Source organism: Agelaius phoeniceus, chromosome 4 (assembly GCF_051311805.1).
Source record: "Agelaius phoeniceus isolate bAgePho1 chromosome 4, bAgePho1.hap1, whole genome shotgun sequence".
NCBI lineage: Eukaryota > Metazoa > Chordata > Aves > Passeriformes > Icteridae > Agelaius > Agelaius phoeniceus.
Window position 1 is genome coordinate 24,796,134 of NC_135268.1, and position 23,695 is coordinate 24,819,828.

Consider the following 23,695-nt stretch of genomic DNA (forward strand, 5'->3'; position numbering starts at 1 on the left):
GAAAACCAAAACCCACCACAACCTCCCCCATCCCCCCCAAAAACCAGAAAACACAATAGAACACCTTCCCCCTGCCTCTCAAAAAAACCCCACAAAAAATAAACCACAAAAGTCCTACAGTAAAGCTCCATATAATTCCTATTTAGGTAGATCCAGCATTATTTAAGCAGGTTGAAGGTCTTTTGTACCTTTCCAAAATTTCAGCATCAGTTGTTAGAAAATTCCAGTGTAGATGCTGTATGATGAGTTTTGAACAATTTGCTTGGAATGTGTGAGAGGTGGTTGAGTTGAACTTGAACTTGGGGCTGGAGCAGGAAGGGAAGGAAAGCAAACAAAGAAAGGAAAACCTTTCAGTACTTAGTCTGTACTGAACTTTAAAACAACCCAAACATATTTAGAATCATCTAACATCCTAATAAGCTCCCACTTTTTTTTTTAGTGGCACCACACATTTAGAATCAGTGTGGTGTTTTGTTTCACCTTGCTGTTTCTTCTTTATACATAATTTATAAGAAAATAGGCTATAAATAACTGTCACTTTTCATTTAAGGAGCTAAATTAGGCTACATGGATTTTATAGAACTGTTAGGTTCTCTTCAATGGAGTCAATTCAGAGAAAGTGCTTAGGAATTGTTCTGTATTTTCAAAATGGTCACCACTTCTAGTTAATCCTAAAGAGTATCCCAGTCAAGGAAGCAGCTCTTTCTCCACTGGTCTTTCCTTTTCCTTTCTGCTATTGTGTAGGAAGAGGGAAGGGGATGCTGCAGAAGTGGGCAGATGCATTGCTTCAGGACTGTCTTTGCTGACAGGCCTTGAAGCCCTCAGTCCTCTGAGATGACCATCATTTTGGAAGTGGGCAGGTTTTTTGAATGCTCTGTGAAATGGATAGTCTCTCTGTCTCCCACATGCACTCATAAGTTGGAATTAAGAAAAATAATGATGGAAAAAACAGTCTGAAAAATTTTCCCCAAACAAATTTTCCTCTCCTGTCACAAATGTGTTGCTGGTTCTGAGAGCATCCACCTTAAAATTAAGTTTATTTAATTGCTGTCTACTATTTGCTGTCCTAATTATCTCTGAGTTGGTTTTGCAGTCCTGGGAATTACCCCCTGTATTTTTCATAGGTATTATGGGGTTAATTATGGTTTTCATGTATTATGTGCACTGATCTGTTGAGCCATAACTAGCCTGTCATCTTGGCTTGAATTAAACTCATTTTGTCCTCTGCAGTAATTGCCCATCTCACATCTTCTTTTCAATGCATGACTTTTATTACATCTTGTGCTTGTGACTAAATCCCTGTTATTTACTTTGCTAGTGTCATTTTTAAGTATGGCCTGCAGTAATATAACACCACAAAAATTACAGGGACTCTCTTAGAAGTATCTTGAGTAGTTAAATAGGTTGTACTGTAAAAAATGGAGGAAAATCAGGTCATTTCACAGTCTAGAGCAGCAATTTGAGTCTGCTTTCTATGGATATTTGTACATCTTCATAAAATACCCAGGAGTTACGTTAGTCTTATCTGGGGAGTTTTGCCTTTCACACAGCATTTAAAATAGGAGTTCCTATTTAGGCAGAAGCAGAACACTGTTGAGGAAATTGAATGTGGAATGGGATTTTTCCCCCTCCTTAGTAGCTTCAAGAAAGATCACATCAAAGCCAGTTAATGCTAGTCTTAATGGTAGATTAAACATCTGTGGCCTGTTAAGGCAAAAAAAAAAAAACCACAACAAAAAAAACCCTCCAAAAACCAAGCAACAAACCCCCAAGTTTTAATTCCACTCTTAAGTAATGTGTTGTTTGGGAAGTCAGATTTTTATCATTAGTTTGTAAATCCTAATATTTAAATGCTTAACTATTGAATATTTTAACTTTGATCTTTTCATTTCAGTAGGGAGAAAATTGTTCCTCCCCTAAAAATGCCACTTTAAAGAAAATTGTCATTTGCCTTCTTCTTCCATGCAGTGGTCTTGTGCCTCTTCATAATGCCTGTTCCTATGGACACTACGAGGTTACAGAGCTGCTGCTTAAGGTAAGCAGAGGGATGGGAAGTAACTGCTGTTGGTTTAGATGTGTTAGATGAGATATGAACTGTTTATATCAGAGTTGAAAAGTAAGATTTTTTTTCCTACTAGTAACAGGTTCCAAACATCATATTGTCATTTCAGAAGCCTGCAACTGTAGGTCTTTGAAACAGTATATGTATTTTTTTCTTTATCTAATTTCTTTGGACTGATAGTAGAGTTGAATCTTTCTGTTCAAAAATTAGCTCACATAAAAATTTCAATTATTTTTCACAGATTGAACGGTATTTTTGTGTATGCTGGTATTTTTAATTAAATTTTGTGTGTGTGTGTGTATGTTCATACATGAGTGATTTCAACCAATTTTTATAATAAAATGAAAATCTGTAAGCTTTTTAGTTGCTGAAGCTGATTTCTTCCTAATGCAAGGCTTTTTTTGCTGTGCTAGCATGGTGCCTGTGTGAATGCCATGGACCTGTGGCAATTCACCCCGTTGCACGAGGCTGCTTCCAAGAACCGCGTGGAGGTCTGCTCGCTCCTGCTGAGCCACGGCGCCGATCCCACCTTGGTCAACTGCCACGGCAAGAGCGCCGTGGACATGGCTCCAACGCCTGAGCTCAGGGAGAGACTGACCTGTAAGTGCTTCCAGACTGAAAACACTTGCTGGTGGGTGCAAAGGGATGCTTTCCTTCCAGGCCACCTTCCTCGAGCTTCAGAAGTGGATGCAAGGCAGCAGAGTAGCTGCAGCTCTGCCGTGTGCTTTGAAGTGCACAGGTACCTCTGATACATCATTTGTCATATTGCCTGGTTTTGTGAAGTCTAGAATTATTAAGGCACTGCTGAATCAGTGACTTCGGGGTTTTTTTTTAATGTTTCAAGTCCAGTTCAGTCACACAGGACCCTCTGTATGGAGGCTCTGTATTGCATTTAGAAACTTACAGAAGGTAGGTAGCTTTGGTGTGCAACCATAGAGATGGAAATTCCATCACCTTCTTTTGTAATAATCCTTACGCTGTTTACAAACCAGTATTTCATCTCTAATTTTAATTTGTATGCCTTTGCATTCCCTCTTTGGGGGATTTGTTTCCTGACTCTTATAAAATGTAAAAGATAATTAAATGAGACAGATATGGAAACAGAGCATTATGAAGTTACAGAAAATTTCTTGAGGATTAGAATCTCAATTATAAATAAGTTTTTGGTTTTGTCTCTCACCTTTTCAGTATAGCAGAAGCCCCTAGATACTAATAATGTGATCCTGCACTACTCACAATCACAGCTAGTCAGGTTTTAGTCTAGTCACTTTTCTTTGCAGGGAACAATGGTGAGATCATGTGCAGCAGAAAACTTTGGTCTAGAAGAAAAGAGGAGGTGCATTAGTATCTTTTAGGTACTTCTCTACTCTGAGTCCTGGGCTATAGCTTCTGACTCTGAGAAGGATTAATTTAGCATTCATTTAAATTAACAAGCAAAAAAAAAAAAACAGTTTAAACTTTGGTTTATTTCTGTTTAGAATTCCTCGAATTCCTCAAGAGCAATGACGGAAGATACGTGTCCATTAATATCCACTGAAATTTGTAAACATATGTGAGCATTATGTCAAATTTGACAGTATCTTGATGGGAGAGCTTGTATTTGCATCCCAAAATATCATGTTTTTATGGTTTTGAGTTGTTTTGTCTTATACTTTGGGAATAAAGTTACATTATATTTGTTATTTCAAAATTTATTTGCACTTGTGCTTTGAGTAGTGCTTTGCTTACAAAGAAATTTAAACCAGACATTAAAACAAAGGTGAGAGAAGAAAGCCCTTCATTACCAAACTTAAGATTTCAAGCTTGCTTATGAAACAAAAATCTTTATATTTTTACTGAAATTGAGGTATTTTTTTCTAGTTCCTAGGGTCAGATGTAATTTTTGCTAACCTGCCTTTTGTCTGAACATTTTGAGAGGAACACTTATTTTCAAATTCAAAGTTATTTAAAACTCAAATGAACTAGTTGCTGAACTAAACAAGATTTAGAAATAGCAGAATTAATGATCTGTACTTGCAAAGATACACCTGCTGTCAAAACTTGTTTCATCTTGGGAACAGACTGGCTTCAAATGCTCAGCTAGTTAGCTTTCTTTAAGACCAATAGTTTAGTATTTTATATGTGTATTATTGTTGGTTTTGTTGTTATTGTTGTTTTTTATAATTTTATGGAAGTTATATATAGTTAAGCTTTACAGTGAATTCTTTGTCATGTAAATACAATACAGTTTCTGAAAAACAACTGTAATTCTTTATTTTCTTAAGAATAGCTCATAGCATTGTGCTTATTTGAACACAGACATGGGTAATGTAGAGGTCACATATGCATTTCATGTCAGGTGGGTGGAGGATAAAAGGGAGAAAAGCTATAAGGATTTAACTCAAGGCATAGCTTCCCCTATCCTTTAGCATATCTCTTTAGTTTCAGCAAAGCTTCTTTCATGTTCTGTGTCCCAGGTCAGCTGGCACCCAAAGACATGCAGAAGCACTCCTCTTTCCTCTTAACTGAGTATAGCTGTCTTTCTGCAATAACATTTATAAATGTGACATTTTGCTGAATATTAAATGTGTCTTTTTCCTCTAACAGATGAATTCAAAGGACACTCTCTACTGCAAGCAGCCAGAGAGGCAGACCTAGCCAAAGTGAAAAAGACACTTGCTTTGGAGATCATTAATTTTAAGCAGCCACAGTCGCATGAGACTGCACTGGTGAGATTATACAGTCAATCCATTTGCTTCATGATAAATGTGCTGGTAGCCTGGAGTCAAGGAATTTTATTTCTACACTATGAAAATACATTCATCATCTGAGATAGGGAATTTGGCATTGAACACTTTCTATGCTTAAATAAAATCACCACTATAGAAAAAACATAATATAATTTATTTTATCACTTTTTTCCTTCCTTCTGGTAGATTACAGAAGCTCTCCAGCCACTCTTCACTTTTTAATTTTTCACTTCTCTTGCATTTTTTCCTATGAACCTTTTTTTTTTTTGTTGGACTCTTGCTGTGATTTTTTATGGGGTTAAATTTTATTTCTGTAGCCCAATGGTTTCCTTCATGTTTTATGTGAGCGAACTTGGATTACAAATTTTCTTTACAGGATACATAAAATTATGGTGAAAACAAGAGTATATCACAGGGTCTTACAAGTTTGGAATAGTACTGACAATACCACATTAGCTGTAGAAACAGGGTTCTTTTGAGACTTTCCTGGCATTATCCTGCTCTTATTTAATTGTTTAAAGAAGCAGTGGAAGCAAAGAACACAGCCAGTATCCCAGATGTAGTGAAAACTTTGAAGCTGAGACTGATGGTATTATTAAAACCACTATAGTTATGATACTTTATTCCAATGGAACATTTTCTTCCCAGTGGCAGGTCTCAGCTGCAGGCATGCAACTCCATATTTAGTGTTGGAAACATTGTGATTGTGATCAGAACATTGTGTGTTGGGTATCAAGCATCCATATGCTCTGTTTCCTCTGTGGAGGACTCAGCATCCTTGCCTGAAGTTAGAATCAAGATAGAGAAGAGAGGTTTAAAGGCTGAATATGAAGGCAGTATGAATTTTGAGATGATGTTATCCTTTTCTTTCTGAGTGTATCAGCTGCTGCTATGTGGCATCTCTTTAGCTGTGTAATGATCACTTCATAGTCCTCTAATGTTCTTTGCTCTTTTCTGCCTGCTGATTCTGCAGTGACAGCTGGACCAAATGGAATATTTTAGGTCTATTGATGTATTTGGTTCACTGTTCATTAAGTGCTTGACTGTTATTTTTCAGTTTTTGGCTGCTATACATGAGCTTTCCAAATCATCACCAGTCCAAATGAAAGGACTTGGCTTCCAGGGTCAGATGAGGTTATGTGTAATCTAACTGAGCTATTTCTGCCCTAAGCATGATAATGTTTTCCATGGGCCACTGGCATCTCTGCTGTATTAGCCAAAAGGCCACAGCAAGCACCTGATGTAGGTTTTAGTGTTGCTTTGAGATTTGGCAATATTTCAGCGTTTGTGTGTTTTAGTACTTACCATATAGGCAGGAAATAAGGACAGGATATTATCTGCAAAGCCTTGAAAATTCTGCCTCACTTCACAGCAAAAGCTGATCTTAATGTTTATTTACAAAGCTTGCCTTTGCAAAATTTGGATGTGCCCTGCTGATTAACAACAGTGTGGAAGCTTGAGTGAAAGTTACTTCATAATGAAGGCTGAAACTGGACAAAAGATGATTATTGGTACTAGTGCTATCTATTAGCGTTGGGTTTGTGGTCTGTCTAATTGTAAACATTATCATTTTGCTGTTGGAAAGTTAGAGAACTCTTCCAGGAGACTTTCTACCTTTTATGGGTTACTGGTTTAAAATGTGGGTAAAGATACTAACAGAAAAATCCAAAAGTTTCTCCTATTTCTCATAGTCTGCTATCTTGAGAGGTCCAAACTTGAAATAAACATTTCTGGACTTGATTTTAAAGCTGGGTATTTAATTTCATATGGAACCATGCTGGTAATTCCAGGTTTCAGGAGTACATTGATAGGGCCACTGTTGAGAAGCCAGCAGATGCCAGCCACATTAAGGACAATAGTTACACCTAGCAAAGGGCTGTGTGGTCCCACAAGGGCAGGCATGAGCATTGAGAAACCCTGTGTTGAAGGCTGTATCTTTCTCATAGCATGGGAGGAAAGATACTCCAAGAGAAATGTATTGCCTGTTTGCTTATTACATGATCTGTAGTTGGGTGCATGACACAAATGGCCATTAACAAGGTCAGTACACATTGGAGCAGAGGAAGAACCAAAGCAACGTTCAAGTCCTGTCAATTTGACAACTGCAGCAGAATCCTTACAGACCCCTTTGGAGACTCTCTGCAAAAAGTTAGGCTGTTTCAAACTCTTTGTCTTTTCCTCCTTTGTTCATTATGTGTCAGTTTTGTCCTGATAGCTGGTTAATGTGGTTGGTAGCATACTGTTTTTTTCCTAAGTGACAAATAGCTTTAAAATTAAAATTGTTTTTCTGAGTAGAATAATTTAGCATTGATCACTAACCTGTATTTTGTTCAGTATGATGAATTCTGTTTGTAAATTTTGTAGTCTGTTTTTAGCAGAATAATTAAGGGATGAAGTAATATATCTTTAAAGTTCTTTATTGTCTGTGTATTTGAAATATGCTTTATTTTTACTTTTTTTGCAGCACTGTGCTGTTGCTGCTGTGCATCCGAAGAGGAAGCAAGTTACAGAACTATTGCTCAGGAAAGGAGCAAATGTAAACGAGAAAAACAAAGAGTAGGTTTCTGAAATATTTGAGTTTTCCAAAGGCCTCTGTCATACTAGAAATGTAAAAAACTAATACATCACTTTTTTCTCCCCCCTCTAGTTTCATGACGCCTTTACATGTTGCAGCTGAAAAAGCTCATAATGATGTCATGGAAGTTCTGCATAAACATGGAGCAAAGGTAAATATACTTGCATGTATTTTATTTAAGACAAAGGGCAAGAAGAAGGGTTATGTTGATTATATACCACCTAAGTTTTTTTGATAGTGGCTACTTTTTATTCTGTATGCCTTATGCTTCTTGTGTTAACCTTGAAGTGTGTTTTATCTGAAATAAGTACAGGATCCTCAGGAATCCCATTTGAAAAGTACTTCTCTCCAAGAAACTGAATAAAGGTTTTTCAGTATTTTAAAATACTCATTTTTAATGAATCTTGATATAATTTCTAATAAATATGGTTATCTAGGTGCCTCACATTGCTTTATCTTGTTGGCTTGAAAATATCCCAGGGCTGAGGGTACTGACAATGAGTTTAGTATCCTAATGCTGAGTATTCCTTAGCCCTTGCTTGCTTTTATTCTCAGGGTCAGATTGTTTTGCTGTGCCCTTTAGCTGTTAATAGGTGCTGACCTAAGTAATTTGTGAGCTTGTGACCACATTGTTCAGCAAGTTATTAAAGACAGAGAAAGGTATAACTTAACTTTATTTAGAATGTGGTTTAACTGTCTTTCAGAAGTGCTTTGGAATGATCTTTCTGCAAGTTCTTGCAGCAAACTTAATATTCATAGTAATGATATACATCTCTACTTAATTTTCTCAGAAACTCTTCTTGATGGATACTTTCTTTGCATTGGCTAAAATATAAAAGATCTGTGTTTTTGCTTTGAATGGGGCTCAGATTATTCTTTTTAACTCTTCATCTCCATTCACGGAGCTAGAAGTGAAGAACTCATTGTTACAAATTTTTATCTGTTGTATTATGTTATTGCCTGTAATGGTGATCAAGTGTCACTCTTGCTGTGGTTGGAGGTATGAGCAATGTAGTTGTATAGACAGTCAAGTGTTTTTATTTTGAAATGATGAATTTTAATTTATAAGCCTGTATGAGAGCTCACAGCCAGATTTTTTATTCACTTTCATAGTACTTTAATGGATCATACAATGGCTTAACAGCGATACCACAGCGGAGTTGATCGTGTTTGAGAGTCCTAATGCAATGGTGACTATTAAGCTTTGCCTAAGGGGGAAAGCAAGGCCAAAGTTCTTGATTATAATCATTAAAACTGTTGGTTATTATTTTCCCAAATTCACTCTTAGTAGCATATCTATGCACTGAAAGTAAAAAAAATCATTTTGCCATGGAAATAGATATGTCATGACTTTTACGGATCTGCTTTTGCACAGGAATTCAGTACTGATGGTATTTGGGTAGGCACTGAACTGGACATGCTGGAGTTTTAGACATACTGATACCAATGTACTGTCTGCTTTGAAATCCAAGGAGCTTCTGTGTGCTGCCACTGTATTCTACTGAATTAAATTAGTGCTCCCTTGAAAATCTGTCTCAGCTGTAGTCAGGTTTAGGAGTAAGCTCAAAGTCATCCTTACTAGAGTGGACCCATTTTGTTTTCTCAGTAGCACATTCTGATGATAGCTTGTAGTTCTTTTATCTCCTGAAGCAGGGGTTCCTAAGTTGTGATCCATGAGTCACTTGTGGACTGAGTAATGGTGTTGAGTGGTGCAGTTATCTACAGAATGATGCTGAGTGGTGTGTTCTGTCTTTTATTCCATCAACACTATGCAAATAGAGATACATAGTGATCATTAAACCTCCTTCTTCATTCATATCCCATATCCTATGCTATTCTAAAGATAGGCCATTCACATTTATGATCTAGAAAAGCACTTAAGTGCATGGCAGGAGACTAATCAAAGTTAACATTAAGTGCATATTTCCGTAGTGCAGTGAATCAGTGTCCAAAGTTTCCTAGCTGTAAAACAGTAAATAACGCACCCATAATTTTCAAAGAGAGGTAGATCATTAAGGCTTTATGAGGCACTTGGAAGTTCCCAGATGGGATATGCTCAAGAATATTAGTTAGTTAACTAGGCATATTTAATCACTCTAAAATGTTTGTCTTGCTTGTAGATTATCATTTGACCTCTTGCTCATGCTTTGAGGTCAAAGCACTGTAGGCCTTTGGTTCATCAGAAACTCTTGACACTGGGATTTCTTTGTTTCTGACTGTTGTGACATGGCAGCTTTCGTTCCTGAAGCATGATGCGGGTTTTGATGTTTTTCTTCTCTTGTGTGTTTGGAAGTTTTTCCTTCATGTTTTCTCTTTTTGTGTCTTGAATTTTAGGTACTTCATAAGATGTAATCAGATATATTAAGCTCTTTGATCGTGTCTGGTTGTATTTTTTACAAGAGAGGATTCTCATGAGCAGGCGAATCTAGTCTCCCTACCATAGCAGCCTCCCAGTGAAGATCCATTTGTTCTTTGAACTGCACCCTCCTGATTTTTATACCTCTCTTCTTATTTGATGCTTCCTTCAGTGAGGTATTTACATTGAACAAGCTGATTCTTCTTAGCCTTTGTTTTGGTAGGCTAAAAGCCTCATCACTTAGTCTTCCCTCATACGGGAATGTTGCATTTCCTATTCATCCTTAAAGCCCTTCTCTTTACTAGCACCAGAGGAAATCTTGGAGTTCTGGCAGCAAGAATAGAATTCATTCCACCACTGCTTTCCATGATGGCACTTCTGTACCTCTCTTGTAAGTGCCTGACTCATGCATACTGGGATCATATTTGCCTTTTTAATAGGCATGAGACAGTAGTACTCAGATCCTTCCTGTAATCTTAGAGTGCACAGAGAATCTTGGTTTTGCTAATATTTTATATTTGTGCCCTTCAGCACAATTCTTCTGTGCCACAGTCATTAATGCAAATAGTAAAGCAAAATTATCCCACTACCAGCCACCAAGCAACCTTCCCCTTTTCAAAATATTAAGTTTTTCCGTCAAACTCTATTTTTTCAATATAAAATAAAAATTTCCACTGTGATCTCTTACAAAATACTTACTGAAATGTGTATGGATGATATCAACCATGTAGGGCTTTCTCACTTTGCAGCCATTTCTTCTGTCCAAAGAGAGGTATTGTTAAAGCCAGCTTCAATCCCCCTTCTGGAAACTACTACTGATTACTGAGAGAGTAACAATTTGAAAAATATGTGTAATTTAAAGAAAGCAGAACTTTCTTCTTCTGAAATACTATGACAAAAGGCAGACAGATGATCCACAAAATAACCTGCAATAATAGCTCTAGGAGACAAAGTCATATAAAGTTCTGTAGACAGAAAATAATTTAGGATTGTTTTAGCATTTTATAGGAATTTCTGCTGTTTTCATGAGGAGCAGCTGTGTCAGCAAAAGTGAGTTTACATACAGTGGAGTATGTATGTGTAGCCTATTTTTGTTCTATGGAAAGGGCTAAAGCATGATGAAGACTGCTTTGGGGAATTTGGGATGAACAGGGGATGGTTTGTGGTCTTGGAACTGGATTTAATTATCCATTATGTTATTACTGTGTAAATTTGCTGTTTGAAGTATGTTAGATGATAATAAACAGCGAAGGACTGCTTGAATAACATGTGCTTGATTGAGACTTATTTTACAGAAGGAACATCTGAGAACATCGATCTCTTCACTCTGGTGACCAGTGACAGAACCTGAGGGAACAGCATGGAGTTGTGTCAGGGGAGGTTTAGGTTGGATATCAGGAAAATGTTCTTCACCCAGAGGGTGGTTGGGCACTGGAACAGGCTCCCCAGGGAAGTGGTCATAGCACCAAGGCTGACAGAATTCAATAAATGTTTGGACAATGCTCTCAGGAACATGGTGTGACTCTTGGGGTGTCCTGTGCAGACAGGACCCATCGATGATCCTGATGGTTTCCTTCCAACTCAGGATATTCTGGGATTTGTATTGGCAAGAATTTGCCTACTGGCAAGCAATTAAAATTAAATTGCTTATTTTGTTGTGTCTTGGTGGCCCTTACTGACAGGACAGACTAGGTTCCTAATTTGAACTGTGAAGTAATCCTTGTGTGCATTAGTTGCACATCATCAGCATGTTGTGTCTAATCAACACACATTCCATGGAAGATGCTTTCATTAGCTTGGTACTTGAGTTTGCAGAAGTTGACTGTCAATTTAAAGAACAGGTGAGAAACCTTGGGATATCTTGGAATTTTCTTCAAGAATGTTGATCATAAATATTTGTGGTTTTAAATGCCAGTTTTCACTTGTTTGCCTGCCCTGTTTGTGTGAGACAGAATTTCACACCACTACTTTTTTGATGTGGAAAATTCTCAAAGTACCATATGAAAAATAAAAGCAGAGCATCTTCAAAGAATCCTCAAACATAAACAATTCTTATTAGACCCTTAATCAAATCTTCAAATGCCATGATTTTATCTTTGAAGATTATCAAAATCTTTAATTTACAAAATATTTTGAAAGTGGTCAACTAGTGAAAAGTGTGTTTCATCCTGTTGTTTTATTTCTAGATAGTTGAGTATTTCATATGACTAAGTTGTTGTCCAAATTTATAGACACATGGGAAATTAATGTGTTCAGAAAAACACTCAGCTTTCTAGCAGTGCAGAAGTAAAAGATTAGAATGTTTTCTGAACTGGAAGGATTGTTGGAAAGAAAGACCTGCAAGCATGCAAGTTCACTGGGATCCTGGGCAAGTGCAGAGATGATGATGAATGCTCTTTAATTATGATATGCCTCTCTTCTGCAGGAGAAAATGAGCCTTTTTGAGGTCATGTCAGAGAGATAGTGTCCCTATTCGTGATGGTAGCAGAAGTTAATTCATTCTGCTCTGCTGGGAAGATCTTGCTTTATGCATCTTTGCATAATGCAGTTGTTTCTGTGCATTGGAGTAGCATGTTGCCAGCCTTTCATGATCATGGATTTGCAAATGTTCACCATCTATCTAGACCCACACAACAAACTGAAATGTTTTTGAATAACCTTGTTGTGTAACACATTTACTTCCAACATTTCAGAGAGAGGTATGATTTTCTCAGGGACCACTAAGAATTGAAAAATTAAATTACCTTTCAGAAATGTAGCAGATTCTAAATTATGATGGTTAACAACATAGAGACCTGTGTGGTCTTTTGTGATTTACTGGTTCAGTTTTTCTCACTGCTTAGACATCCAAACATCCTGACCTTAATCTTAAGCTTTTATGCAGAAGAGGTAATTGTGGAACATCTGACTGGATCCTATAGGAGTTTTCAGAGTGAAACTGACCATTTTTTCCTGCTTTTTTTTCTGCTGACTGAGCTTGAAATTGTCACCAGTGCTGCTTCACTCCTATGTTTATTGTTGGACAATGTCCTAGTTTAGAGCAAATTTTGAAGGAGACGTCTGCCCTTCTTCTCTCCTCCCCTTCACCCTTGAAACCAACCTTAAAGGTGCAAAACTAATTTCTGGGCTAAACAAACAAATGGCAATGCAAACATCATAAAGTCACCCCAGGACAGACAACAAGACACAAGACATACTGCAAGCTTGTCTTCAGAATTAGTGCAGGAGGAGAGCAGTTAGAGCACTTGCATTGCAGGGAAGGCTACTGTGGTATGGAACTGCTGGCAGAGCACAAGTTACATATGTGGTTTTTAGAATGTACACCTTTTAGAAAGATTTTACAGAGAAAATCACAGTTCTTGGAAGCTGTTGCTTTTTGTGCTGCTGTTTGTAGTGTCAAGGAGCAGGAGGAATATTTAGGGCATTTGATATTGATAAGAAAGCTGATATGATTATGAAGTATTGCAAAAAATGTTTCCTGAACAGATCCAAGCTGTTGAGCTGCCACAAGTGCCTGGCAGCCAAGGGAGTATTGCTGTAAGTGTGTGCACTGCTCCAAGAGTAGCAGTGAGGGAAGGGCAAATCTCAGTAGTGTCTGATGACACGTGACCACTTTGATTTCTCTACTGTATCTGTTCAGGATGGGGAAAAGGAAATTAAGGGAAAGAGAGGAAAGAACAGAAGGAAGTCTGCAATGGGTAATACTGAATAGGACAATATCTTTCTCTGAAACCACTTATTTAAAAACTCTTTTCAGTTGATAACTGTATTCTGCTTTTACCTTGCATTTTGAGCAGTGGAATGACTGCTTCCATGCTAAAAGGTGAAGAAATTGGATCCAGAGCCAGTGCACTGTGGAGTAAAGCTGTCAAACCTGTCATTTTAACTCCTTGCAGAAAACTTGTCTGTAAGATAATTCAGAGCTACAGCCTTCTAATTTCAGACTGCTTATAAAGGGGACCAAATTGATATTTAACTTTTTTTTTTAATAAGTGCAGCTGGAACAATCTGGCTACTCAGGGTACAGTTAAAGCAGTATACCTTGCATATTTCACATTTTGTCAAACAGAGTGTAGACTTTGAATTTGAAATGGCACATGATTTTGGACGTGGTATTGAAGATTGTTTAACCAAGGCGTATGTCTTACCAGGTCTGATTTTTGAGATTTATTTTCAATTTTGTATTTCAATTTGTTGTGCTTAAGTTGATTTTCATTTGGAAGTAAGTCCTCTTGCTTTAAGCCTTATTGGAGTATATTCTTTGGTTGGTTTTAGAGAAGTGGTACATTATTGCTGAGCAAAGATTTGCCCCAAAGTAAACATATTCCCAATGAAACTGTCTTGCAAAGCCTAACTCTGCTCCTGAGGGAAAGAGCAGCTGCATTCGGTGCATGCATCTGTCTGTCAACTGCAGCTCTTTTTGTCTCAGAAGGAAGCAGGTATTTCTTCAAATGGCTGATGTTCCTCTGCCAGAAGAATTGATTATTGGCAAACATAATGGTTTAGAGGTGAAAGGAGACCTGGAAAAGACATGTGAGATAATGGTTCTGATGACTCTGACAGTGTTCTTTTCAAGTGAATATTAATATTTTTTCCAGGGACATAGTCAGTATCGAATTGTGCACAGTGAATGCCTTGCTGCTATTGCTTCTACACTTTGTTCAGTACAGGCCTGTTTAACACAGGAAGTCAGTAATAAAGAATACATTATTTATGATTTTCTTTTTTGGATGAATGGAGCCTTATCAGCTACTTTGAGAATCCACAAATTTCATTTCATTCTGCTTTTACCATTGCTAAACTTGTGTAGCCCCAGAATTCTGCTTCCCTCTGTGCCCTTATCAGTGGTGAAAGGTATCTGGTGTCCTGAAACAGATGAGGATTATCATATGAACAAAATGATGGATTTGAGACATTCAGCATCTAGTTAATATTTATGATAGCATTAAGTTTTTTATTTGAAACAAAACTTTTAGGGCAATCCTATTAGAGTGGCATGAGGTGAGTGCAGTTAGAAGAAAGCAGACCTGTACATCTTGCTGCAAGAGAGGTTTGTGATCTGAGAAATTCCTACCCTGTCAGTCTGTAAATAATTTCAGACAATATCAAATTACACTCTTCTTCATTTATTTGGTTGTTCTTTGTTCTTTTTTGTGACTTGATATTGCAGTATTGCAGGTATTTTACTTTTTTACCCTATCTGGTAGTAGATCTTTACATAGTTAATTTAATTTAGTTTTAGTTAAATTCTGTTTAGTTATAAAATAAGTATATTAACCAAAATGCTTTTTCACTGGTTTCATGAAGGCTAGCAGGGTTTGCATACTGCATTTTAGGTAAGAAATAACAAGCAAAACCTTTGTTTGCTGTCACCACAAAGATTTTGAGATGGTAAAAAGGTGGATTTTACACAGTAACAAAGTTTATTATGCATGCAGTTCACAGCCTGCAATCTGTAGGCTTGGAAACAGATAACAGGTTCTGAGTTGCTTGCAGAGACTATAGAGTAGTTCTGTATTTCATAAAGTGGTAAAAAAGCTGCTGGGCATTTGCATTTAAATTTGTGATGAATCGCTGCTAGGTACAGAGTATCTTCTTGAAAGGTTATTTTCATGGGGGTGTTTTTCTGCTTTTTAAAGCTCTCTATTATTCTCTTCCTTTTTTTGATAGCACACTGGGAGAGATGCTTCTAGTTATTTAGCTGCTCTGTTATATCTTGACAGATGGATGTGTTTCCATTATATCATACTCTTTGAAAATTATACTCCATTTTTCCTGTTTATACAGCCTTGTATTGAGAAGAATTATATTCAGTTATACTTAACATTGATGTAAAGGCACAAAAAGTGAGGAGGAAATGTTTTTATCCAACTCCTCTCCCCCCACGCCTTCATAGAGTTCTTCATTTGACATCTTTGTTTTGCATTAGTTCTTGGTACTGGGTAATGTTGAGTTATTCTTCTTCTGACAATAACAGATGGAAATTTCCTTAAAGCTGTAAGATCCTTGAATTGTTTTGTAACAATTTATGTCAAGTTACCTCTTTCTCATACTGTGATAGTGTTTCTTTTCTTGCACGAGTTTGGTCTTCATCAAATTTCACAAAAGCTTGATCCTATTTAAAGTATGGTTCTGGGGATCCTCTATTGTTTGTTAGCCATGCAAACAAATAATCTGTGTTAAAAGACAGAAAAACATTTGTGGTAAATTGTTTTTCCTTTGGAGTGTTTGCCTGTTTTTAATTTAGTTTTGTTTAATTGCAGTGCAGAAGAATTCATAAGTAAATTTTTATGCTGAAAAATTCTTCTTACTGCTCTTCTTACTAAGGACAGGGACAGGTGCAGCCTTTTAATTACAAGAATGTTTTATTTTCTATTGTTGCTGCTTTTTCAGATGAATGCACTGGACACACTTGGTCAGACAGCGTTGCACAGGGCTGCCTTAGCAGGGCACTTGCAAACCTGCCGGTTGTTGCTGAGTTACGGCTCTGATCCCTCCATCATCTCTTTGCAAGGCTTCACAGCAGCACAGATGGGAAATGAAGCAGTGCAACAGATCTTGAGTGGTGGGTAAAAGTAAAGGCTTGTGTATTTGAACTTCAGCTTCTCCCTTTACAGCTTTGAATCTTGTTTCTTTCTCAGTGCATGAGACTTGAAGTAGTTTTTTCATCTCTCCTTTCTGCCATCAAGTGCACACAACTACAGTATGTATTGTGTGCCACTTGTCAGAAAATCAAGTAAATAGCTCTGCTCAGTTCAGTGATTTTGAGCAAATGGAGAAGATAACCATCTTGTAGATCTAGAATAGGCTGGCTGTACAAGAAGGTTGTAGGAAAGCACATGTAGGGGGTTTTGAGATTCTTTTGGTAGCAAATTCCAAGGCAACTGGAATATTGCTGAGCATGTAAGAAACCTTTTTCCCTGCATCAGCCAACCTGTTAGGTACTCCCTACTTCAGCAGTCACAAGCAGAGTGTTACTGGCAGAAAAACCCTGATAGTTGCTAAACAGTTTGAACTTCAAATCTCTTGCTTGTCCAGTAGAGAAAGATTTTACTGTGAAAGTGCTCTAGATAGTGCTTAGGTAACAATTTGTCCATATCTTCTATTAAAATGATGAATAGATGTTTGAAAAGGGTGGCACTATTTTTCATATAAGTGCTTAAGGGTTTGCATCCTCTTACCCACGTTACATTTGAATTTTTGCAAGTACAGAGAAGAATAATTGCATCAATAGCTAGTAAAGAGCAAGTAACTCACGTTACAGTGAGATGTGGAGGTAGTCAAACAAAGGCAGATATCCAGATAGATGAGAAGACATGTAGCTAGAAACTACATTTCCTCCAGTGTTTTCTACAATATTGCCTTAAAACAGGACAAAACAAGGAAAAAGCATTTTACAGCAGTGCAAAGGACTGTTTTGGAGCATACCCACTCCTGAGATGTAGCTGGTTACCTGGGTAGTGTTACCTGTTAAAATGTGCACGTGAATGTATGTATGTGGATTGAGAGAGAAGAATGTTGGCAGAGTCATGTCAGCTTTAGAGTCAAAATCTGACTGATTTGCTCTAAAACTGAAGTGCCTTATTCAGACATGTTGGCAATATGAACTTGAACATCACAATCCCAGCTGCATTTTCAAAAGTAACAACAGACCAGCTTCACCCCCCAGCTGTGGAAAATATGTTGAGCACAAGTTAATACCACTTATGTATCCTAAGTAATCCTAAAGCATCTTTTCCCTTTGTAGAAAGTACACCGGTGCGCACATCCGACGTGGATTATCGGTTGTTAGAGGCGTCCAAAGCTGGAGACTTGGAAACTGTGAAGGTAGGTTTGCACAGTTCATGGGAGTTTTCTACTTGGCATTGCTGTACAAGGCTTGTGGAAACAGTGCTCAATGGATGGTAAATCATAAAAAATGGGAAGTCATGGATCTTTCTTTTTTTTTTTTTTTTTCCTTCTAGAAGGTAGTACATTAAGATGTACTGAGGTGTGTTTTTCTTGGGTTTCTGCTTGTTTATTCTGCCAGTCCTTCACACATTCATATCTTTGATGGACTCAGATGTAGCCATAATTCTTTGAAGCAGACTCTGTGATTCTCAGAATCACAGTTTAGTAGAAACAAGCCCTCAGGTGCATGATTCAATCAGATGGCAAGCAAATACTGTTAACAGGTAGCAACTTAATATTATAAACCATCCTTAATCTGAAGGTGAAGGGTCAGGCTGTGGAATCCCACCATCACAGGAAGGTTTGATCTTGTTTTTGATGCTTGGTCTGTGGACAAAACAGCCTGAAGATGGACTCTTGTGCATACTCTCCCACCCATGAACTTCAACATAATATACATTAATATTCAAACAGCAGCAATTTTGTGTACCAGCAGCTCCTTTGACTGCCAAGCTAAATGTTTCTAATTTTCTGAAGGCAGTATAGACCAGAAATGGTAATATATCTGGAGAAAGTTACATGGCCTTGAACCTGGTACTTAGTGATGTAGAGGTTCACCCTTTCTCCTACATTAGGAACATCTTAACACTGCTTCCATCATTTAAGTCTTATTTGTTATAGAGGTACATTCAGCTCTAAATTTAGAACTGCTATTTTTTAAACTTTGCATAAGTGGAAAGAAATTTCCTGATACTTCAAAAAATTTGTATAATATAAATGGATCAGATTTTGTGTTGGGGTCTTTGAAGGTGATAGTTTAGGTATTTGCTTTTGAGTTTGTTTGTTTCATGTTTTGTTGTTGCTGTTTGGTTTTGGGGAGTTCCTTATTTGTTAGTTTTAGTTCTGTACTCGACTTTGTGTTCTTTTGTCTCCACAGCAACTTTGCAGCCCTCAGAATGTGAATTGCAGAGATCTGGAAGGCCGTCATTCAACACCACTGCACTTTGCTGCAGGATATAACCGGGTGTCAGTGGTGGAGTATCTCCTGCACCATGGAGCAGATGTGCATGCCAAAGATAAAGGGTACATTTCATTCCTTGATATGTTCTGCTGTTCTCTATTGGTGTGAGGCTTATATCCCTTATATATTCATTTTGCTTCAAATTTCAGTGACCATGGTGTTTTTCTCTTGAAAATTTTTCTCTTTCCTCCTTGTTGAGCATTGTTCCTGTGCTCTAGGGAGGTTTATAGACCATTACAGCATACTTTGCTTTCTGGAAAAGCCAATATCAAGTACATACCTGGCACTGTAATACATGATCCTTCTCTTCCCCTTTTTGCCCATTTTGGAGACTTTGTTTTTGCTTAAAAGCAGCCTTAACTTGGTGATATTTTTAGATGATCTAAAGTAAGTTTTGAATAAAATGAGGTAAAATACCAGGGTTATCTCTGGGCATTTTTCTAATTATGTTAACTTTTATTATTAAGTTAATTATTTTTACAGTTAATATTCAGTTAAATTATATTAAAAATCTACCTTTTTTTTTGCATTAGTTTTGAAGCAGCATGGTTATATTCACTCTTTTACTCCATATATTAGTTCAGGGTGGGGGATAATAAATTTCCAATACTGTACTTTCAGGCTTACCCTGGAAGAAGTGTTTGAGTATCTTTCTGTATCTATCATATGTGCAGTACTTACTAATAACTGCACTTCAAACACATTATATGGTGTTATGTCTTTCTTGAAATTTACACTCAAATATCCAAACTTAGAACAACTGTGAGCCTTGCAGTTTAGTTTTTGTCTGTTATTAACAGCATCGAAGTTGCTTGTGGAAGCTGTAACATTGGGGCTTGCTAAGTATTTAAAAGTCTTGTGGATGAGAACTGAAGGAGGATAATTAAGTTTTAATTGATTTTTAAATAGAGAAATAAAACCATGAAAACTGAAAAACTGAAAAAAAATAATGTCTGGTAAAAGTGGGAGTTTTATCTACTGATTGCATATAAGATTTTATTCTGTAGCTGTTAATGCTTTCTCTTTGATTAGTGGCTTGGTACCCCTGCACAATGCCTGTTCTTACGGACACTACGAAGTGGCTGAACTCCTGGTGAGGCACGGTGCTTCTGTCAACGTGGCAGACCTGTGGAAATTCACTCCTCTACATGAAGCAGCAGCAAAAGGAAAATATGAAATCTGCAAACTGCTTTTAAAAGTATGTGCTGGAGATCTCAGATGTGTCCTTAAATGCATATACATTTATTTTTTCTGAAGATTAATTAATGCAAAGTTAATTGCATTCAGTGAATTCTTTGTGATATCTTTGAATCAGTTTTTATCTTGCAATGGTCATATGGTTTCTTGTGTAATATCATTGACTTAAGAAGAATCATCTTTACAAGTACTGTTTCTAGCATGTGTATTAATACTGTTAGCCAAGTAGGACAAGACTCCGAAACTGGAAAAACCAGCTGAATTAATGTGAAAATGGCAACTCCCTACCTTGTCCTATCCATCCCTTTCTGAAATAGTTACTGCATTTAAGTACATTTTGTTAATACTTATGCAAGAGTGTGTTACAGAGCCATAGCGGAAGGTGGGTCCTAAATACTGTTTGGTATGAGAGGAATTGAAAACTGTTATGTTAATGTATAATTTATCAAGCTCCTGGAGGAAATGCATGTTAATATACTGTGGCATAAATATTCATGATACTTAAAGGAAGAACCAGTTAAAAGCATGAGGTAATGCAAAGATATTTCTTTGAGAACATGAGTTTGTGAAACTTCTTAACATAAGGTCAGATCCTGCCCTGAGAGGATGAAAGGGAGTGCTAGAGTCAAATTTCTTGCCAATCCTATTTCCTCTTCCAGCCTTGCCTACTTATGTCCCTCTGAAGCACAACATTTAAAATAGGAGAAAGTCAGAATATGGATTGTCTTAAGATATTGAGGATCTACCCCAGCCACTTTTCATTTGCTGCTGCAAAGCCCCACTATTTCCCTCCTATATCATTAATTATTTCGCTTGATTACCAAAAAAGCAGTCAGAGAGAAAAGAATGATAGTTTGAAGCACATCTACAGCAGAAACCAGGGGATATTAAGAGATGTCTGTGAAGTAGGCATGGTGGTGGCCTGGAAGTAAAACCCTGATAGAGATGTTAGCTCAAGCTATAGGAACACCTGTAATCTCTCAAGCACAGTGTTGCATTATAGATACTGGAGATCTCTGGCCTTTTCTGGTCGTTCCACAGGGAATTTACCCATATTTTGTCTTCAGAGGATCCTGAATTGATGTCCAACAGGAAATAGAAAAGTGCTGAAATTTGTTTTTTTAAATCACTCTTTCACAAGATAAGAGCTAAATATGCCCTTAAGGTGACACAGATGTAAAGTCTCTGGGTGTCTGTGGATATGTGCTCACACTGCAGTTTACTCAGGGTTTCTCCTGCTGTGCCTCTTATGCCAGCTGGCAGTGTTGTCAGTTCTGCTGAGTTGTGGATGTTGAGCTTGACCCCTCCTGACTTGTGCTCCTTCTCTCCTGATCTGCTTGAAGGAGGAAAGAAAAATAAACAGGCATTTTGGAGACAGTGTCTTTTTTAATCACCTTTCTTTGAAATAACCACCTTCATTTATTTCTATGCCTTGGAAGGGGTCGCAGAAGACACTGCCTCTTTGTTGAGATATTTATTTTGGAACTATTTAAATAGTTCCAATTTTGATGAGTTTTAAATTAAGGGATTTTAGGTCATATCTTAGAGAAGTTATTGCAGTCTAGAAATCTTTCCACAAAGAATGCTCTCTTCCTAAAAGAACCACAGCTATGGAAACTGCTTCTATGTAATCAATACTCTCTCCTTTCTGTCCCTTGCTCTTCATCCTTTGCACCATGAGCACAGTTGTACTGCTTCCAAATACAAAGCAGTTGATTCTCTCTGTTCTCCTATTGCTGTTCTCCCAGTCCAGTGGGAAATGGCAGGGTAGACTTGCTGGCAGGGACTGTGTTTGACTGTTCTGAAGAGGTCAGCCAGAGAACTCTAGCACCAGCAGCTGCCTCTGCTTTATCTATCTTTGTTTTGTCCCACTGCTGCTGAGAGTGAATAGGGAAGGAGCTGTCCTCCCACAAACCTGAATATGGACGTGACTCACACCATATGCTCTGCATAGTTGTGTGCTCCCTTCTCATCCCCTGATGCTCCAGTACTGTGTTCTTATCACTGCCTGATCTACATGTTTTACCAGCACAGATACACTCCAGCAGATATCCAACCCCACTTCTTCCAAAGACCTGTGCACTGCTTAAGATGGTCCTGTTGTCTATTGGAAAGTGCAGAGAAGAGTATTTTGCTGGTTCCCTTCTGAAACAAGTGCCTTTCGATATCAGGGTGACCTTTAGTAAAACTCAGAGCCTGGCTTTGCTAGCTCAGAAGGTTGTGCTCAGGAAATACCTCTGCCAGCCACTTGCTTCCTGCCAGTTTTCAGGAGAAGGGGAGGACTGGTAGCAAGACACTTGCAGTTGGCTTTCCTTTCACGCTGCTGTGCCAGTAAGAAATAGCTACATGCAGGAAATGCTCCTGAACATAGTTCAGTTGCAAGTAGAGCAGGGACAGCTCTTGCCAAGGGCTGCCATTCTTGCCTGTGGAATTGAGATTCACACAGCTGTGTTTCAGACCAGTGCTTTTAGGCCTCAGACTTCTGAATTTATTTTCTTGTGCCTACTAATCTGTACAATTATTACTTCATTATGGTGGGTCTGCAAAATCCCATTTTATTTGGCAGAATAGTGACACACGTGCAGTGCTGTGTGCATGACTGTGACACTAGCATTCCACTTGCTCTTTGCAGCATGGAGCTGATCCAACAAAAAAGAATCGAGATGGGAACACTCCTTTAGATTTGGTGAAAGAAGGGGACACAGATATCCAGGACTTACTGCGAGGAGATGCTGCCCTGCTAGATGCTGCCAAGAAGGGGTGCCTGGCACGAGTGCAGAAGCTGTGTACTCAAGAAAATATCAATTGCAGAGACACCCAGGGAAGAAATTCAACCCCATTGCATCTTGCAGGTGGGTAACGTGCCAGGTTTTCAAGGCTTGTATGTTTGTGGTAGGTCTACAGATGTAATTTGCCAAAATCAGGATTGGTATAGGAAGAGTTTCACAGAGAATTGTCCTGTACAAAGAGTTAACTAGGGCACCTATTTCAGGAGGTAATACAATTGCTAGGGAAGAGGAACACTGCAGTTGAAAAATTGCCTTAGCTTTTCTGTTGAATATTTTTCTTTAGTTTAGCTCTCCTAATACCTACTTTCTTTTCCTGTGCTTTTTCCACAGCTGGTTACAACAATTTGGAAGTAGCTGAATACCTTCTTGAGCATGGTGCTGACGTTAATGCCCAGGACAAAGGAGGATTAATTCCCCTACACAATGCAGCATCCTATGGGGTAGGTGCAGGCAGTCTTGCCATGAGTTGAACAGCAAGGGATTCCTTGAAGTCATATCCAAAGCCAGATATTTTGCAGCTGTTTTGCTGTGAACACAGTTCAGGTTTTGATGAAGTATTTGTTGGGCTAAATTGCTGTTGTGAGTCCTACACATTAAATAGGACACAGATTCAGGTGTGCTGTAGCAGTTAAATGATGCAGTTTGGAAAGATCACTGCAATGTAGCTTTTATGCAGGCAAGCAGATGCACAGGATTGAACAGTTTGGGGTGATATTCAAAAGAGAAAAGACCTCAAGTTGTGTCTGAAAGACTTAGATGGAAGGAAGAGAAAAATACCAGGGGGTTGTGTGCAGATGAAGACAGGGAAGTGGAGGTGTGTTACAGCTGGTGTTTGGTGGGAATCTATTGCTAGAGTTGAAGGACTACTGTGTTTGTAATGTGGTTGTTCTCCAGGGCAAGCCATCTGCTGCAGGGGGTGCAGTGACAGATTCAAGCCATTTCAGATGAGGCAGGCCCCCTTTCCTCCATATAGGAGTAAGCATCTGTGTCCCAGTTGCACAGATGCCTAATAGATTGCTTATAAGCAGTTGTTAGTTGTGGACTGGGTGAGAAAGAAGTCTCTTGTAAATAATTGT

General features: G+C 38.0%; 1 protein-coding gene across 2 annotated transcripts in view; it reads left to right on the plus strand.

Moving 5' to 3' along the window:
- TNKS (tankyrase) overlaps window positions 1-23,695 on the plus strand; it is a 128,929-nt gene that overhangs the window by 86,288 nt on the left and 18,946 nt on the right. For both annotated transcript variants that reach the window (XM_054633911.2, XM_054633912.2), the window contains exons 7-17: window positions 1,969-2,035; window positions 2,476-2,662; window positions 4,649-4,770; window positions 7,256-7,347; window positions 7,439-7,517; window positions 16,116-16,287; window positions 17,470-17,549; window positions 18,550-18,695; window positions 19,666-19,831; window positions 22,463-22,682; window positions 22,950-23,059. In XM_054633911.2, coding sequence (XP_054489886.1) covers window positions 1,969-2,035; window positions 2,476-2,662; window positions 4,649-4,770; window positions 7,256-7,347; window positions 7,439-7,517; window positions 16,116-16,287; window positions 17,470-17,549; window positions 18,550-18,695; window positions 19,666-19,831; window positions 22,463-22,682; window positions 22,950-23,059 — 1,441 coding nt within the window. The remainder of the gene's footprint in view (window positions 1-1,968; window positions 2,036-2,475; window positions 2,663-4,648; window positions 4,771-7,255; window positions 7,348-7,438; window positions 7,518-16,115; window positions 16,288-17,469; window positions 17,550-18,549; window positions 18,696-19,665; window positions 19,832-22,462; window positions 22,683-22,949; window positions 23,060-23,695) is intronic.